Source organism: Diospyros lotus, chromosome 6 (genome assembly GCF_014633365.1).
Source record: "Diospyros lotus cultivar Yz01 chromosome 6, ASM1463336v1, whole genome shotgun sequence".
Classification (NCBI taxonomy): Eukaryota; Viridiplantae; Streptophyta; class Magnoliopsida; order Ericales; family Ebenaceae; genus Diospyros; species Diospyros lotus.
The window spans coordinates 34,546,457-34,561,892 of NC_068343.1; the positions used below are offsets into that span (position 1 = coordinate 34,546,457).

The 15,436-nt window shown below is 37.5% G+C and overlaps 1 protein-coding gene and 1 non-coding gene across 2 annotated transcripts; one reads left to right on the top strand and one right to left on the bottom strand.

The window, feature by feature from the left end:
• Nucleotides 1–10,814: 10,814 nt before the first annotated feature.
• Nucleotides 10,815–14,876, top strand: LOC127804485 (uncharacterized). The gene is made up of 2 exons (XM_052341354.1): nt 10,815–11,351; nt 13,143–14,876. The coding sequence occupies exons 1-2, from the start codon at nt 10,815–10,817 to the stop codon at nt 14,874–14,876; spliced, it is 2,271 nt and encodes a 756-aa protein (XP_052197314.1).
• LOC127805412 (small nucleolar RNA R71) lies at nt 11,055–11,158 on the bottom strand. The gene has a single exon (XR_008024141.1). It is a non-coding gene; the product is annotated as a small nucleolar RNA R71 (small nucleolar RNA).
• Nucleotides 14,877–15,436: the final 560 nt, after the last annotated feature.

Consider the following 15,436-nt stretch of genomic DNA (forward strand, 5'->3'; position numbering starts at 1 on the left):
ATGGCAGCTGATTAGTGATCAATTTTGTAAAAATTTTCTTATAATTTCACCCTTATTTTGATCTTAAAATAGTTTAAATTGAATATTATTATGCATTTTATGATTTTGTGCATGTTTAAAATATTAATATAAAAATATATATAAAATATAAAAAAATAAATATAATATATATAATAATATAATAATATAAAAATATGGAAAGCCCAGGCCCAAACCCAACACAAGGAAGGTCCAAGCCCAAGCCCAACACAAGGAAGGCCCAAGCCCAACACAAGCAAGGCCCAAGCCCAAGCCCAACACAAGGAAGGCCCAAGCCTAAGCCCAACACAAGGAAGGTTCAAGCCCAAGCCCAACACAAGCAAGGCCCAAGCCCAAAAATATGAAAAGCCCAAGTCTCACAAATTGATGACATCATCGCTTACATCATGGGTTGGAATGACATCATCGCTTACATCATGGGTTGGAATGACATCATCGCTTACATCATGGATTGGGATGACATCATCGCTTACATCACAGGTTGGAATGACATCATCGCTTACATCATGGGTTGGAATGACATCATCGCTTACATCATGTATTAGATATTTTATTTATCTTTGTATTTTTAAATTAGTTATTTTGTTTTTCTTTAGATATTTTGTATTATTAAATTATATAATTAAATGGTCTCCATTGCATCCTAAAGCCTATAAATAGAGCACTTGGGGTTCATTTGTAAGAATTCAATTTTTCTATAATGAAAGTATAGTTTCGTTCTTAGGATTTCTCTCTCAAATTTTCACTTTAGTTTCAATATAGTTTCGTTCTTAGAATTTCTCTCTTAAATCTTCAACTTTTGTTTCCATATAGTTGTATTATGTTATTCAGATTGTCTTTTTATTATATACCGCCTATATGGTCGGTTGAATATTGTCTTTAAATATTGTCTTTTCATTATATAGCGCCTATATGGTTGGTTAAAAAATAGTCTTTCAATTATTGTCTTTTCATTATATACCGCCTATATGGTCGGTTAAAAAATAGTCTTTCAATTCTTGTCTTTTCATTATATACCGCCTATATGGTCGGTTAAAAAATAGTCTTTTAAATACTGTCTTTTAATTTTCGTCATTTAAATTCCTGCCAATTTATTTAAAAATGAAGATAATTAGCTAAAACCAATCTTGGGTTAAGGCAAAGACAGTGTCTAACACCAATGATTCCCAAAGAAAGTTACGCTTCAAGTATGTAATATTAATCTGATTTAATTTGAGCAGCGTGGGTATAGTGTATCTTTAAGTTTGGATTGAAGTATAAGCCTAACTTAGAATTTTCATGCCACGTATGGAGATTTCTAGACCTGGAAATGTTTTCATACCCAAACCCAAATGATTAATCTATATCTATAACTTCTGTCTGGAATATAATTCAATTTATGGTAATTACTTAACTTAGAATTTTCGTGCCATGTATGGAGATTGCTTAAACAAGAATTATCATTATCTTGAACTTAAAATTACTGACAGAGCTGCAAAACTTAATTCAGATGAATATTACTAATCTTTTTTATTAAATCGGGAATTAATTGGTTTTGGCACTAAAATTGTCTTGACCCAAGCTACTTAAATTCAATATTAGTTTAGTTTTAATTCTTACCTTTAAATCATCTTAATCACCTCCTAAACTCAAATATTTTATGATTTTTACTTTCAACCATAAATAATCTCCTTATGAACCGACTCGGACTTACCGAAATATAAATTTAAAATTGTATTACACGCACACTCGCACACTGGCGAGTATAATCGCCCTACACCTGCTTTAATAAAAGGATTGACGTTTGATGAATTTGGTTGTAGTTTTGATAAATAAATGTGCAGGGTAGCGTAGCAGTCAACAGCCCCCAAAAGGGAGAAAATATGGGACCAGTTGTAAGGTCAGACGATGAATACGTCATGTGCTCTAAGGAGGGAGAGAATTTAATACCCCGAGAGAGCCCAAGGTCAGGAAGAAACTCTAGAGAAAGTGGTATATATCAAGGATAGTATGTAACATCCCGCATTGAGCGATAGGAAGGACCGGAACAACTTACTCTGATGGGCCTACACGAACTTCCCAGGAGGTCACATGTCTTTGAGCTTCCCCAGCTCCAACACGCTAAACCCAGGAGTTCTTTGCCTACATTCAGCCCAAAAGCTATCCAGCTAGTGTTGTTTCATTCCTTACTTATCCTTGATATATACTACCATTCTCTAGGCTCTTAGGGTATTACTTTCTCCCCCCTTGAGCACATAACGTCCTCGTCATGCGACCTTACAACTGGTCCTAGACCTTCTCCCCTTTGGGGGCTACCATCCTAGAAGCTTGCTAGAAATCGCTCCTTATACAAGCCCTCGAGCCCGGTGCCACTCCTCGCCCTCATCTGACCGCCTTCACTAAGGGTCAGCTCTGATACCACTTATAACATCCTGCATCGAGCAATAAGAAGGACCATAACAACTTACCCTAATGGGCCTACACAAACTTCCCAGGGGGTCACCCATCCTTGAGCTTCCCCAATTCAAGCACGCTTAACACGGGAGTTCTTTGTCTACATTCAACGTAAATGGTATCCAGTTAGTGTTATTTACTTCCTTAGTTATCCTCGATATATACTACCATTCTCTAGGCTCTTGGGGTATTACATAGTAAGGAAAGGAAACAACACCAGCTACATACCTTTTGAGCTGAATGTGGATAAAGAATTCTCGAGTTAAGCGTGTTTGGGCTAGTTGATCTGGTAAAAAGGATCGGATCAACTTACCTTGATGGGCCTACATGAACTTCCCAAGGGTCACCCATCATTGAGCTTCCCTAGCTCAAGCACGCTCAACCCGAGAGTTCTTTATCCACATTCAACCCAAAAGGTATCCAACCGGTGTTATTTCCTTTCCTTACTATCCTCGATATATACCACCTTCTCTAGAGTCCTTCTCTAGAGTCTCTTCCTAACCTTGGGCTCTCTCAAGGTATTACATTATGTTTTTAACTAATTAATCTTTTTGTTATTGTTATTGTTATTGTTATTATTAGTTAGGATCAATTTAAACTTAATTTGTAATTAGGCCAATGCAATTAAATCTAGTCAACAGGTTGGGTTAAATACAATTTGTTTGGTCTTTGCAATTTTGGTCCTTGACATTTGGGTTAAGCATGAATTGTGAGGGAGAAGGAGAAGTGGTCTGTCGATCTCAAAGAAAGAAGTGAGATGTGCAACAACCATTTCAATTTCAACCCTAAGGGTTGATATGGTGGATTCAATGGTGGTTATCTTTTATCTAAAAGATAAAAGATAATGTGTGTATATATATATATATATCAAATTTTATTCTTGATTAAAATAAGGACTTGAACTGGTGAGTGTAAGTTATTGGAAGAGTTTTTTTTTTTTTTTTTTCATTGTCCTTGAAATATAAACCTCTAGGTTGGAAATTTTAGAATTCGTCTATACATTTTTTTACCAAATTATAAAATTTTAAGGTATATATTAGGATAGTGTTTGTTAACCAAGATATAGACCAGAAAAGGTGGGATACAAAAAATATTTCGAACAAAAATATTTTCCATTGTGTTTGTTAAATTTATCTGGAAAAAAGTCATGTGACTTCTTACCTTAGACTTTTCAAATAAATTTATCTCTCACCCCCCTTTCGGATAAGTTATCTTGATATAACCTTATTTTACTCATTTTAGCAAACGCTACCTAGGAATATACCAATTGATAGAGAATAGTTTATTATCTTCTAGATTCACTTTGGTCTTATTTTTTTTGGGTTGACTAAATATTTTCTTAAAAAAAGCTCAATATTTTTTTTTATAGAATTAGATCTATAGTTGAATAATAATTCAATATGTCAATACACAATATATTGTGTATGCTCAATTACTAGTGTATATTTATCTTTTAATCCTTTTATTTCTTATACCTTAATTAGTTATGAACATTCTATTTGCTTCTTTCTCTGTCCAAATTGCTCTTTGTGATTGTCTCTTCCTTGCTCAAGTTCTTTTCTCTTAAGAGAGTGAAACTAAGACTATTTGCAAGTTTCCTTAGCTTGCCTGCACATCTAAGGAAATATGATCGTTGAATCCTAGAAGGTACATTGTCAAGCCCAATACATTGTGAAATTTTCTCCATGTCTTAGAAATGTCTCTTATGGATAATGTTACGCATGCCTTAATTGTGATTCTACTGTTGATGTCGAGATTTTATTGTTCAGGTCATGTTTAAAGGCTTATTGGGTTTCCAAATTTTTAGAGGTATTCTTGTTGGGTTTTGTGTTTCCTAATAAGGCCCAAGGCTATGACGAGGTATTTTGGGTATCCTTCATAGGCCTTGGCCCATGATTAAAGTAAAGTCCATCATGAACACCACTCACTAGCAGCCTAAATGTGAAGTCAGGCCATAAGCCCTTTATCAACCCTTTGGAGGTGAAGTGGGCTTTAGCCCATTTGCTCAAGGGTGAAGGAGGCCCATTGAGCCCAAACTCAACTCCTTCTTTGTGTGCCCTAACACCTATTGACGAGTGCTTCTCTAGTGCTTCCTTGTATGGTCAATTCGATTTATCCCCATTTCCCTCTCGGTTTGATCCGTCTTTACTTGCTAATGTCCGCGTCTTTCCTTGTGGATTGCTTGGTGGATCCATGGGTGTCCTCTATTAATCCATTTCGATGGTCTCCCTTAGAGGTAGGTTTTTCGATCACTACTCTTCGTCCCATATCTTTGTGATTGCTCTTTGTTCCTTGGTGGATCCTACTATGAGCATAACCTATGTGGTTTTGGTAAGAGAGTTTACGTTTTGGCCGAGAGGGTTCGGGGTCTGATTTGGGGTTTTCGCTGCTTGGCTCTTGTGTGCTTTCATGTGACTTGGTGTCCTTATTCCTTGGAGTTACCTGAGTGGTGTTCTAGACATCCCAGAATCTGAGCCTTGATCAATTTCAGATCTGATTAACAGGGAGTTTATTTTTCTGCCTTGATTTGTTCTTGCATTCGGCTATTTTGGTTTAATTTCGATTGAGTACTAACCTACTGTTTTGTAGAGATTTCTGCAACAATTTTCATTACTTTTTACTACCTTAATATCACGCATATAATATGAGTATCTCACATAAGGTAAATGCTTATGTTATTTATCATGTGCTAGCTAAACACACTATTTAGAATAAAATATACCTGATTGTAAAAGAAACTGCCTTTAAATTCGTCGTTTTTGCTCCTTATTAAGTCATGCCATCGTCGTCGATCGATTGCTCCCTTTCTTCCAGTTACATAGTCATCGCCACTGCTTATCTAGTCATCTCAGGTTGCCTTGCTTCGTCGCCTTTGTCTAGCACCGACGATTGTCGGCCTCCCCCTTCCAACTTCCTTGCCCATCGACGGATGCCTCACCCTGCCTTTGAGCGTTTGACCTCTTTGCTTTTTCCATTGTTGGTTGTTTTAGCAAACCCAGATCTGGTTCAAATCTGACCTGACCCTATTGGCCCACTCTAGATCCAACAGATCCATATTTGTTTGTTTACCCATATTTGCTGCCCATATCCAGTATTTTGGTCTATTTTCTATTAAAATTTATTTATCAATCATTTGGCATTATTTTGGGTTATTTGATCTTCGTAATTATAGAAAAACAGAAGAATAAATGTGCAGGGAAAAAGTTTGAGGAACAAAGAATAAGTTTATTGTAGAAGATCATTTATTTCATTGAAAAAAGCTGATTAAATACAAGTAAAAGGATCACAACAACAGATATTTTCTCCATAGAAATCTCAACTAACAATTTTATTTAGCTATTTATATTCCTGGATTTGAGGAACTAACTACCATTGACTGAGTAATAAATTCAAAAATAAACTAAATCAGCTTTTCCATAAAATCTGCTAAGTAAAGTCTCAATGATTCAACACTCCTCCTTGAGACTTTTCTCTGAAACTACCAGCTTGCCTCTTAATTCCTCGAACCTGCTCTTTGGGAGTGACTTTGTAAGGATATCTGCAATTTGCAACTTTGACTTCCAATGCACCAACTTAACCTCTTGATTCTTTTCTGCTTCTCTGATGGAATGATATTTGACTTTAATATGCTTTGTTCGGCCATGTTGGACATGCTTATTTGCAATAGTAATGGCAAATTTGTTATCACAGATGATGACAGTAGGCTCAACTTGATCTTCACCAAAATTAGTCATTAATTTCCAAAGCCAAATTGCTTGATTTGCTACAGCAGCAGCAGACACATACTCAGCCTCTGCAGTTGATTGAGCTACCACATCCAACTTTTTAGAGTTCCATGAGAAAGGACCTGATCCAAATGAAAAAATACACCCTAAAGTACTTTTAGAATCCTCCATACTTCCAACCCAATCACTGTCAACATATCCCTGTAACATTCCTTCAACTTTCTTCTCATACCACACACCAAAATCAAAAGTACCCTTAATGTATCTTAACACTCTTCTAGCAGCATTAAGGTGAGTTTAACTTGGTGAGTGCATAAACCTTGACAAAAGACTAGCTAGAAACATAAGATCAGGTCGTGTAGCAGTCAAATAGAGAAGGCTTCTAATCATGCTCCTTTAAACAGTAGAATTCACCTTGTCTTCTCCATCATCTAATGTTAGTTTTTCATTCTAGACAAGTGGTGTTGCAATTGATTTTCCTTGATCCAAATTAAACTTTTGAGAACATCCCAGGCATATTTTCTTTAAGTAAGAAAAATGCCTTTCTTCATCTGATAAACCTCCATTCCTAAGAAGTAATTCATCAACCCCAAATCTGACATTTCAAACTCTTGCTGCATTTGTTCTTTAAATTTCATTAAAAGCTGAGAATTACTTCCTGTTACCAACATATCATCCACATACAAGGACAAAATCAGCTTTTCACCATCTTCAAGACCTTTAACATATAATGTAGCTTCATTTTCACTCCTCTTGAATCCTTGATGGATCAAATGAGAGTCAATTCTAGCATACCAGGCCCTGGGGGCTTGTTTTAGCCCATATAGTGCTTTTCTCAATCTATAAACTTTGTCTTCTTGACCAGAAATTACAAAACCTTGAGGCTGGTGCACATATATCTCCTCCTCAAGAATGCCATTTAGAAAGGCAGACTTGGCATCTAAATGAAACACACTCCATCCATGTTTAACAACAAAAGCTAGTAGCATTCTAATAGTATCATGTCTTACCACGGGTGCAAATGTATCACCATAGTCTACTCCAGCCATTTGTGCATAACCCTTGACAACTAATCTAGCCTTGTGCTTGAAAATGGAGCCATCAGGGTTTACTTTAGTTCTATAAACCCATTTGACACCTATAACATTCTTTCCCTTTCGCTTGGTAGTGAGCTCCCAAGTTTGGTTCTTCTCAATCATTTCAATTTTCTCCTTCATAGCTTTCTTCCATTCTTCATATTTGAAAGCGTCAATGAAATCTACTGGTTTTGAGATAGCCATGTTGCACCTTGCATAAATCTCAGACAGAGATTTAGTTTTTAGGTTTGGAGACTCCAGGTCTGAATCATCATTTCCATCTTCACTTTGAGCAGAGGTCTTTTGATTTTCTTTTGCTCCTCTTGAGCTTGAATCCTGATGTGAAAATGTGGATTGCTTTTCAGGTGAATTTTTCTCCCAATTCTAGAAAGCAGTCTCATCTATTAGAATATCTTTGCTAACTGTAATATTCTCAATCTCCATATTGTAAACTCTATACCCTTTGGAGTTAGCTGCATAACCCAATAAGATACCCAATTCGGCCTTCTCATCCAATTTGTTTCTTTTCACTACTAGTACATGAAAATAGCAAACTGAACCAAAGACTTTCAGGTGCTTAACTGATGGTTTCAACCCAAACCATGCTTCATATGGTGTTATACCCTTCACAAACCTTGTAGTGAGTCCGTTTAAAAGATAAACAGCTGTATTTACAACTTCAGCCCAGAAATACTTAGGCAAGCACTTCTCAATAATCATGCATCTGGCCATCTCCATCACTATCCTGTTTTTCCTTTCTGATACCCCATTATGTTGTGGAGTATAAGATACTATCAGCTGATGATTAATACTTGCAGCTTCACAAAATTTCACAAATTCTTGAGAGTTGTACTCCATACCATTATCTGACCTCAAAGTCTTGATGCTACATCCACTTTGATTCTCTACATAAGATTTGAATTTCTTAAATAGAGATAAAACTTCAAATGTATTAATCATGAAATAAACCCATACCATCCTTGTGAGATCATCAATGAATAACAAAAAATATTTGTTTCCATTTACAGATGGAATGCTCATTGGACCACAAACATCAGTATGGACCGATTCAAGTTTGTTGGTTGCTCTCCAAGCTTTGTCGATAGGAAAATCTTTTCTATGCGTCTTGCCCTTTTGACAACATCCACAAACATCATCACTCACATAAATAGTAGACATATCCATCACCATATCATTATCAACATAAACTTTAAGGATTTCTGATTATAGTGCCCAAACCTATTATGCCACATCCAAGTTTCATTAGATTTGGCACTATAAACATGTTTAGCCATACCAAAATCCAAAGGAAAACTATCATCTACCATTCTAACATTTGAAATTTCACACTGATAGAGCACATATTTTCATATTATTTAGCCCTCATATTTAGTCTTTTTGCACGTTAGTTGTATCATTTTATTCATCTTGATTTTGTTTTATTTTATTTTATAGGAATTGGGCTTCACACTATTTTATCTTATTTTGGACAGATTAGGGCTTCCTGGGTCATGAAAAATTTTGATGGCAAGAAGGGAAACAAGGAGATTGGAGACAAAGAAGCAACCAATGTGCTGATAGATTTGACCTTCTATTCTTCTTTCACGTTTTTGGCCAAGTTACAATCCCAGAACGTGAATGATGTCTTCATAGATATTGTAGATGACTTCTTGGGATTTCTGGAATGATATGGTTTGTCCAAATCCTAGTTCGTTTGGGCCTCCAAACATCGCTTCAAAGTTGGGACCAGATAACTGGGTTAAATTAGGAAAGCTACACAGACACTGATTCTTTAAAAGGCCATAAATTGGGCGTTCGATATCCAAATCAAGTGATTAAAAATTCCAAATTCATCTACTCTTCCTGATCTATAATTTTTATGAAGGGGACGAAGCCCAGAACGCACATTATCCTATTCTAAATCGGCTGTGGAGTTTCAGTAACCTAGGGTTTCCTCCCTAAGCTCTATTTAAAACACATTAAGAGGCCATTAGGGAAGAATTCTTTTCTCACGTGAATAGTAGCCAATTTTCCTTTTTCTCCATTGTTCTTGTCAAGATGGAAGGCTAAGGATTTTGTAACCGGTTGCATGTCATACTCCTTATCTGGTTTGAATCTTTGGACGTTTTTGTATATCTATTTTCATCTTTAATCTTATGGTTTTGTTTCTTTGCTTCTTCTCAAGTGTGTATGTATTTTATGCGATCGTACGAATGCATGCATGATGCTTGGGCAGATTTGACTAATAGGCTCGATTGGGGTATTGGTTTGCAAGAAACAACATAAACTTAGTGGGCAATTGTTCATGTCGGTTTTAGATCTGTGTGCTAAAAGAAATTGAAACTTGTATATTGATCAAGAAGATCTTCTGTGATTTTTATATTTGTTTCGATTTAGTCTTCGACGATTGTCAAGCATATTTTGTTAGATCTGAGGATTAAAGATAAATAGGTTCTTTATATGGTGGATGATGATAACCGGGTAGGGAGGAAAGGTTGCAACTGGTTGCATCTCGGTTTACTGTCTTTGTGTTTATTTTGTTTTCTGTTTTTCACCAAATCCCCCCCCCCCCCGTTTAGTCTTGTTTTGACAAATCCGTTTGAGGTTCGTTGGGAGACGACTTTGGGTTGTAGAAGAGTTTTTCAAATCAAAAGAAAATCAAACCAAACAGATTGTTTTTATAAGTGAGACAAGGATTACCGTGGTAAGAAGGTAGGGTTTGTAGCGGGTTACGTTTTAGTTCATCTTTGTTTCATTCTTGAACGTTTTTAATTCCGGTTTTCATCACAACCCCCCCTCGTTTAATCTTTTTTTGACAGATCCGTTTGAGGTTCGTTGGGAGACGACTTTGGGTTGCACCCTTATTGCAAATCCGAATCATTATTCATCTAATCTATCGGTGTTCGACAGCCCGATCAGATTTTGGCGCCATTGCCGAGGAACCGTCAAAACTATTTCTGTCATAACATGATACTAATTTCTAACCCTTTTCCTTTTTTCCTTCACTGATTTTCTTCTAATATTACTAACTTTCATTTTTTTTTTGTTTCTGGTTTCTTTTTAGGTGATCAGTTGTGCGACACAATATAGAAGAACCGTCAAACTGTTCTGCCATAACAAGATTTGTTTTCTGTCTTTCTTTTTCTTTTTAGTTCTCTTTCATTCTTTGTTGCTTTCTTTTGTTGCTTCTTCGTATCTTGCTCTTTGGTTTCTCTTTTCTTTTATTTTCTTGTTGATTCTTTGTGTTTTCTTTGTTCATTCTTTGTGTTTTTCTTTTCGGTTTGCTTGTTTTCTGTTTTTTTTTTTGCCATAAACAGCACTGTTCACTGCCTACGACTATCTCGGAATGCCCTGATTTTTGGTGTCCAAATGAATGGGGGTGTGGGGAGAAATAGTCACTGCTAAGCAGTGAGGAGGGCATATTTTGGCCAAAATCCAACGTTTAGACCATTTTTTGGGCCATTTTGTGTTTTCTTGGTGTGTTTATGTGATTTTTCCTTGTGTGTTTTGTTTTGTTTTTGTTCTTGTTGATATTTAATGCATGACCAGATCATCTAAGGGTGACCTAATTGATTTAGATCTAGAAATTGATAGAACCCTTAGGCGACAAGCAAGAGAACTTAGATCTCAAGATAGGGCAGTGACTAATAGTGTCTTTCCCTTTGTTTCTGATACTGTGTTTGAGTTTCAACCTAAACTGATCAATATGGCCGCCTATGAAAACAATGGCCTGAGGAGAATATTTCTGGAGAAGTTCTTTCCTGCTTCCAGAACAGCAGCCATCCGGAAGGACATTTGTGGCATCCGACAGATAGATGGAGAAAGCTTGCATGAGTATTGGGAGAGATTCAAGAAGTTGTGTGCTAGTTGTCCTCATCATCAGATAAGTGACCAGCTCCTCATTCAATATTTTTATGAAGGCTTACTCCCCATGGACAGGTATTTAGTGGATGCTGCATCTGGAGGAGCCTTAGTGGAAAAGACACCAGCTGCAGCCCGAGACTTAATTTCAAAGATGGCTCAAAATGCACAACAATTTGGTACCAGGTTGAACACTCCCATGAAGACTGTCAATGAGGTTGGTTTTACTGCACTGGCTGCACTCCTCACCCTACAATTTAGATAGCCTTAATCAGTTTTGGATGTTCAGTGTTGAAATGGTGAGGAGGTTTAAACTCACCAGTGTGTGAGTGTAGTTGTAGCACAAATATAAATTCCGGACAAGTCCGGGTCGATTCACTGGGAGGTTTATTTAACAAAAGAATGGTTCATTCGGGTTTATTTATCCAAAGAGAGCTAAGTTTTCCTGATTGTGAAAAGGTTTTTTGGAATATTAAAAAGGTCTTGGGTTGAGGCGAGTTCAGAACCAATGCCTTATAAATCTCTTATAGTAATTTAAACAGCAATATTAATCTGAAATAAACAGAGGATCGTTTCGTAGTTATAATTCAAGATACGAATGATTCTTAGCTAAGCAACCCTCATACATGATATGATGGTTCTGGGTTAAGATGTCACTGTAAATTTTATTATACTAGAGACTATGATTTGATCGTCTGAGCTTGGGTATATCTCATCTCCAATTCTAGCAACTTTCATACATGGCATGAGAGTTCTAAGTTAGGATGATGACCCAATCCAAACTCACAAAATCATTTATACACTCAACTCGAGTTTAACTCAGATAAATCTTGCATTCATCGAGGTTTGGCTTATCTTGAGATTCAAGAACATTGGACACTGTCCTCGCCTTAACCCAAGATTAGATTTAGCTACTTATTTCCATTTTTAAAATAAATTGGCAGGAATTTAAATGACATGAATTAAAAGACAGTATTTAAAAGACTATTTTTTAACCGACTATATAGGCGGTATATAATTTAAAGACAATAATTGAAAGACTATTTTGACCGACCATATAGGCGGTATATAATTGAAAGATAATAATTGAAATTGTAAGAATTTAAAGGCAGAAATTAACCGACCATTTAGGCGGTGGATAATAAAGTAACAATAAATGACATAAGAATTTAAATAAGAAAGAGAAGAAGTAAGATTTGCAAGAGAAAATAAAAGAGAACAAGAGCAATTAAAACAACTAAAATTTCATTCAAGAATAATCCTCTCTTACAAGTGCACCTAAGTGCTCTATATATAGGCTAAAAGATGTAATGGAAACCACTTAATTATATAATTTAATAATACAAAATATCTAATTGATGATGTAAGCAATGATGTCATTTTAACCATGATGTAAGCAATGATGTCATCTTATCCCATGATGTAAGCGATGATGTCATCCTATCCCATGATATAAGCGATGATGTCATCCTATTTGTGGGACTTGGGCTTTTCATATTTTTGGGCTTTGGGCCTTCTTTGTGTTGGGCTTGAGCTTGGGCTTGGGCTTGGGCTTGGGCCTTCCTTGTGTTGGGCTTGAGCTTGGTCTTGGGCTTGTCTTATGTTGGATTCTATTTGATTGTTGGGCCAAGTGCACATGAAACATCCTCTAGATTCCATAGTTGGCCCATGATTTTGAGCAACAATAATGGGTAATCCAACGTCTTCGATTTATGCCCCTAATTAATTGTAGAAGACAGCTTTCTTGCTTCATCCTGTAATAATATATAATGCAAATAATTATTTATTTTAAGCATAATTATAAAGCCAAAATAGGGATATAATTCATTAGGATATAGGAAATATTGACCCTTATCATGCACCTATGGACCAAAGGAGAATAGAAAATAGGCTGGAGGAACTCACTTCAATGGTTCACCAGTTAGCCCTTGATCGAAACCAGCCCCAGCAGGTATGTGGCATTTGTTCATTATCTTCACATGTAACTGATCAGTGCCCACAATTGCAGGATAACACAGAATCATGCAATGGAATCTTCCCTGGAAGACCGTTTCAGCACCAGCCACAACAAAGTAGGTATGATCCCTATGCTCCCACTTACAATCCGGGCTGGAGAGACCATCCCAACTTCAGATATGGGGGTGCCTCAACTCAACCATTCCAACAGAGGTTCAATACACCAGGTCAAAGTAATGCCACACCAATGAAGCAACAAGCACAGACATTACCCAAGACAGAACCGAGCTTGAATGACATAGTGCAGCAATTGGCTGCCAATACTCTCAAATTCCAACAACGGACTGACACCACCATACAGAATTTGGAGACACAGATTGGGCAGTTAGCAACTAACATAAATGAGCTAAGGAGTCAAGGTTCGGGTCAGCTACCTTCACAGCCAATATCCAATCAAAAGGGAAATGTGAGTGCGATCATGCTGCGTAGTGGTAAAGAAGTGAATGCTCCAGAGAAGGCACAAGAAGAAACTGGTAGAAAAGAAGAGTCGCAGCCCCTCTCAATTCAAAGGGCCAAGCAGCACATCAACAATGATCAGGACAAGGGAGAACACCCCTACAACAATCCATTGCCTTTTCCCCATAGAGCCACTCAAAACAAGAAGAGGGCAGAAGCTAAGTTGGATAAGGAGATCATGGAGACTTTCCAGAAGGTCAAAGTCAATATACCACTCTTGGAGGCCATCAAACAGATTCCCAAGTATGCCAAGTTTCTCAAAGACTTGTGCACCCACAAGAGGAAGCTGAAGGGAAATGATCAGGTCAACCTTGGAAGGAATGTCTCAGCCCTAATCCAGCCTGCCATGCCTTTGAAATGCAAAGATCCAGGGATGTTTACCATTCCTTGCACTATAGGAGAGCTGCAATTCACAAATGCTTTGCTAGATTTAGGTGCTTCCATTAATGTAATGCCTAAGTCTGTTTATGCATCCTTACAGGTTGGCCCATTGAAATCCACAGGAGTGGTAGTCCAGCTAGCTAACAGGAGCACGGTCTATCCCACGGGAGTCTTGGAGGATGTGCTGGTTAAGGTTAAGGATTTTATCTTCCCAGCTGACTTTTATGTTTTAAATATGGAAGATGATAACAAACTTGGACATGCACCATTGATACTAGGCAGACCTTTCTTGAAAACTGCTAGGACAATAATTAATGTGCATGAGGGTACCTTGTCTATGGAATTTGCTGGTAATACTATCCATTTCCACATTCTCGATTCCATGAAGTATCCTTCAGAAGATCATTCCTCCTGGCATGTTAATTTTATTGACTTGATGGTTGATGTTGCATGTGCTGATATTCCTGACTTTGCTTATGAGTTCCCCACCATCCATGACTTTCCTGATAGTGTCCATTGCCCTGATTATCATAATGGATTCAATAAGTGTGCCGCTTGTTCTGAGATAGATGAGTTTTTAAATCTTTCTGAATCTGACATGAGTTTTCAGCATGCCTTACACAACTCTCATGAGCCTTCCATGGCGAATGTTTCCCTTGCTGAGAATTTCATGCAGGCAAATGGTTCTCTTGACTTAGACACAAATAGGTTGCTACCTTCAATCCAACAACCACCTGCCTTGGAGTGCAAACCCTTACCTGACAACCTCAAGTATGCTTACTTGGAGGAGGGAGAGAAGTTGCCAGTGCTCATAGCCAACAACCTCCACCCTGACCAAGAGAAGAGATTGCTGGACCTACTTAGGAGGAACAAACGAGCAATAGGCTAGACCTTGGCAGACATACCAGGTATTAGTCCTTCTTTGTGCATGCACAGGATTCATTTAGAGGAAGGAGCCCGACCAGTGAGGCAGCCACAGAGGAGACTCAATCCCACCATCCTTGATGTGGTCAAGAAAGAGGTAAGTAAGTTACTTTCGGATGGTATCATTTATCCTATATCTGATAGCAAATGGGTGAGTCCAGTGCAGGTTGTCCCCAAGAAGACAGGTTTCACATTGGTGGCTAATGAAAGAAATGAGCTAGTGCCCATGAGAGTGCAGAACAGCTGGAGGGTCTGCATCGACTATAGGAAGCTCAACCAAGCAACCAGAAAAGATCACTTTCCCCTTCCATTCATCTACCAAATGTTGGAGAGGTTAGCAGGTAAATCTCATTATTGTTTTCTTGATGGCTTTTCTGGTTATTTTCAGATATGCATAGCACCATAGGATCAGGAGAAGACCACATTCACTTGTCCTTTTGGCACTTTTGCCTACCAAAGGATGCCATTTGGCCTATGTAATGCTCCAGTTGAGATCATGGACGAGTCGACTACGAAGAAATTCAC

Excerpts from the sequence above, each read along its gene's own strand:
- LOC127804485 (XM_052341354.1), top strand. The coding sequence starts at position 10,815 with ATGACCAGATCATCTAAGGGTGACCTAATTGATTTAGATCTAGAAATT. Across the intron at positions 11,352-13,142 it reads CCATGAAGACTGTCAATGAG|GATAACACAGAATCATGCAA; the intron begins GTTGGTTTTACT and ends CCACAATTGCAG.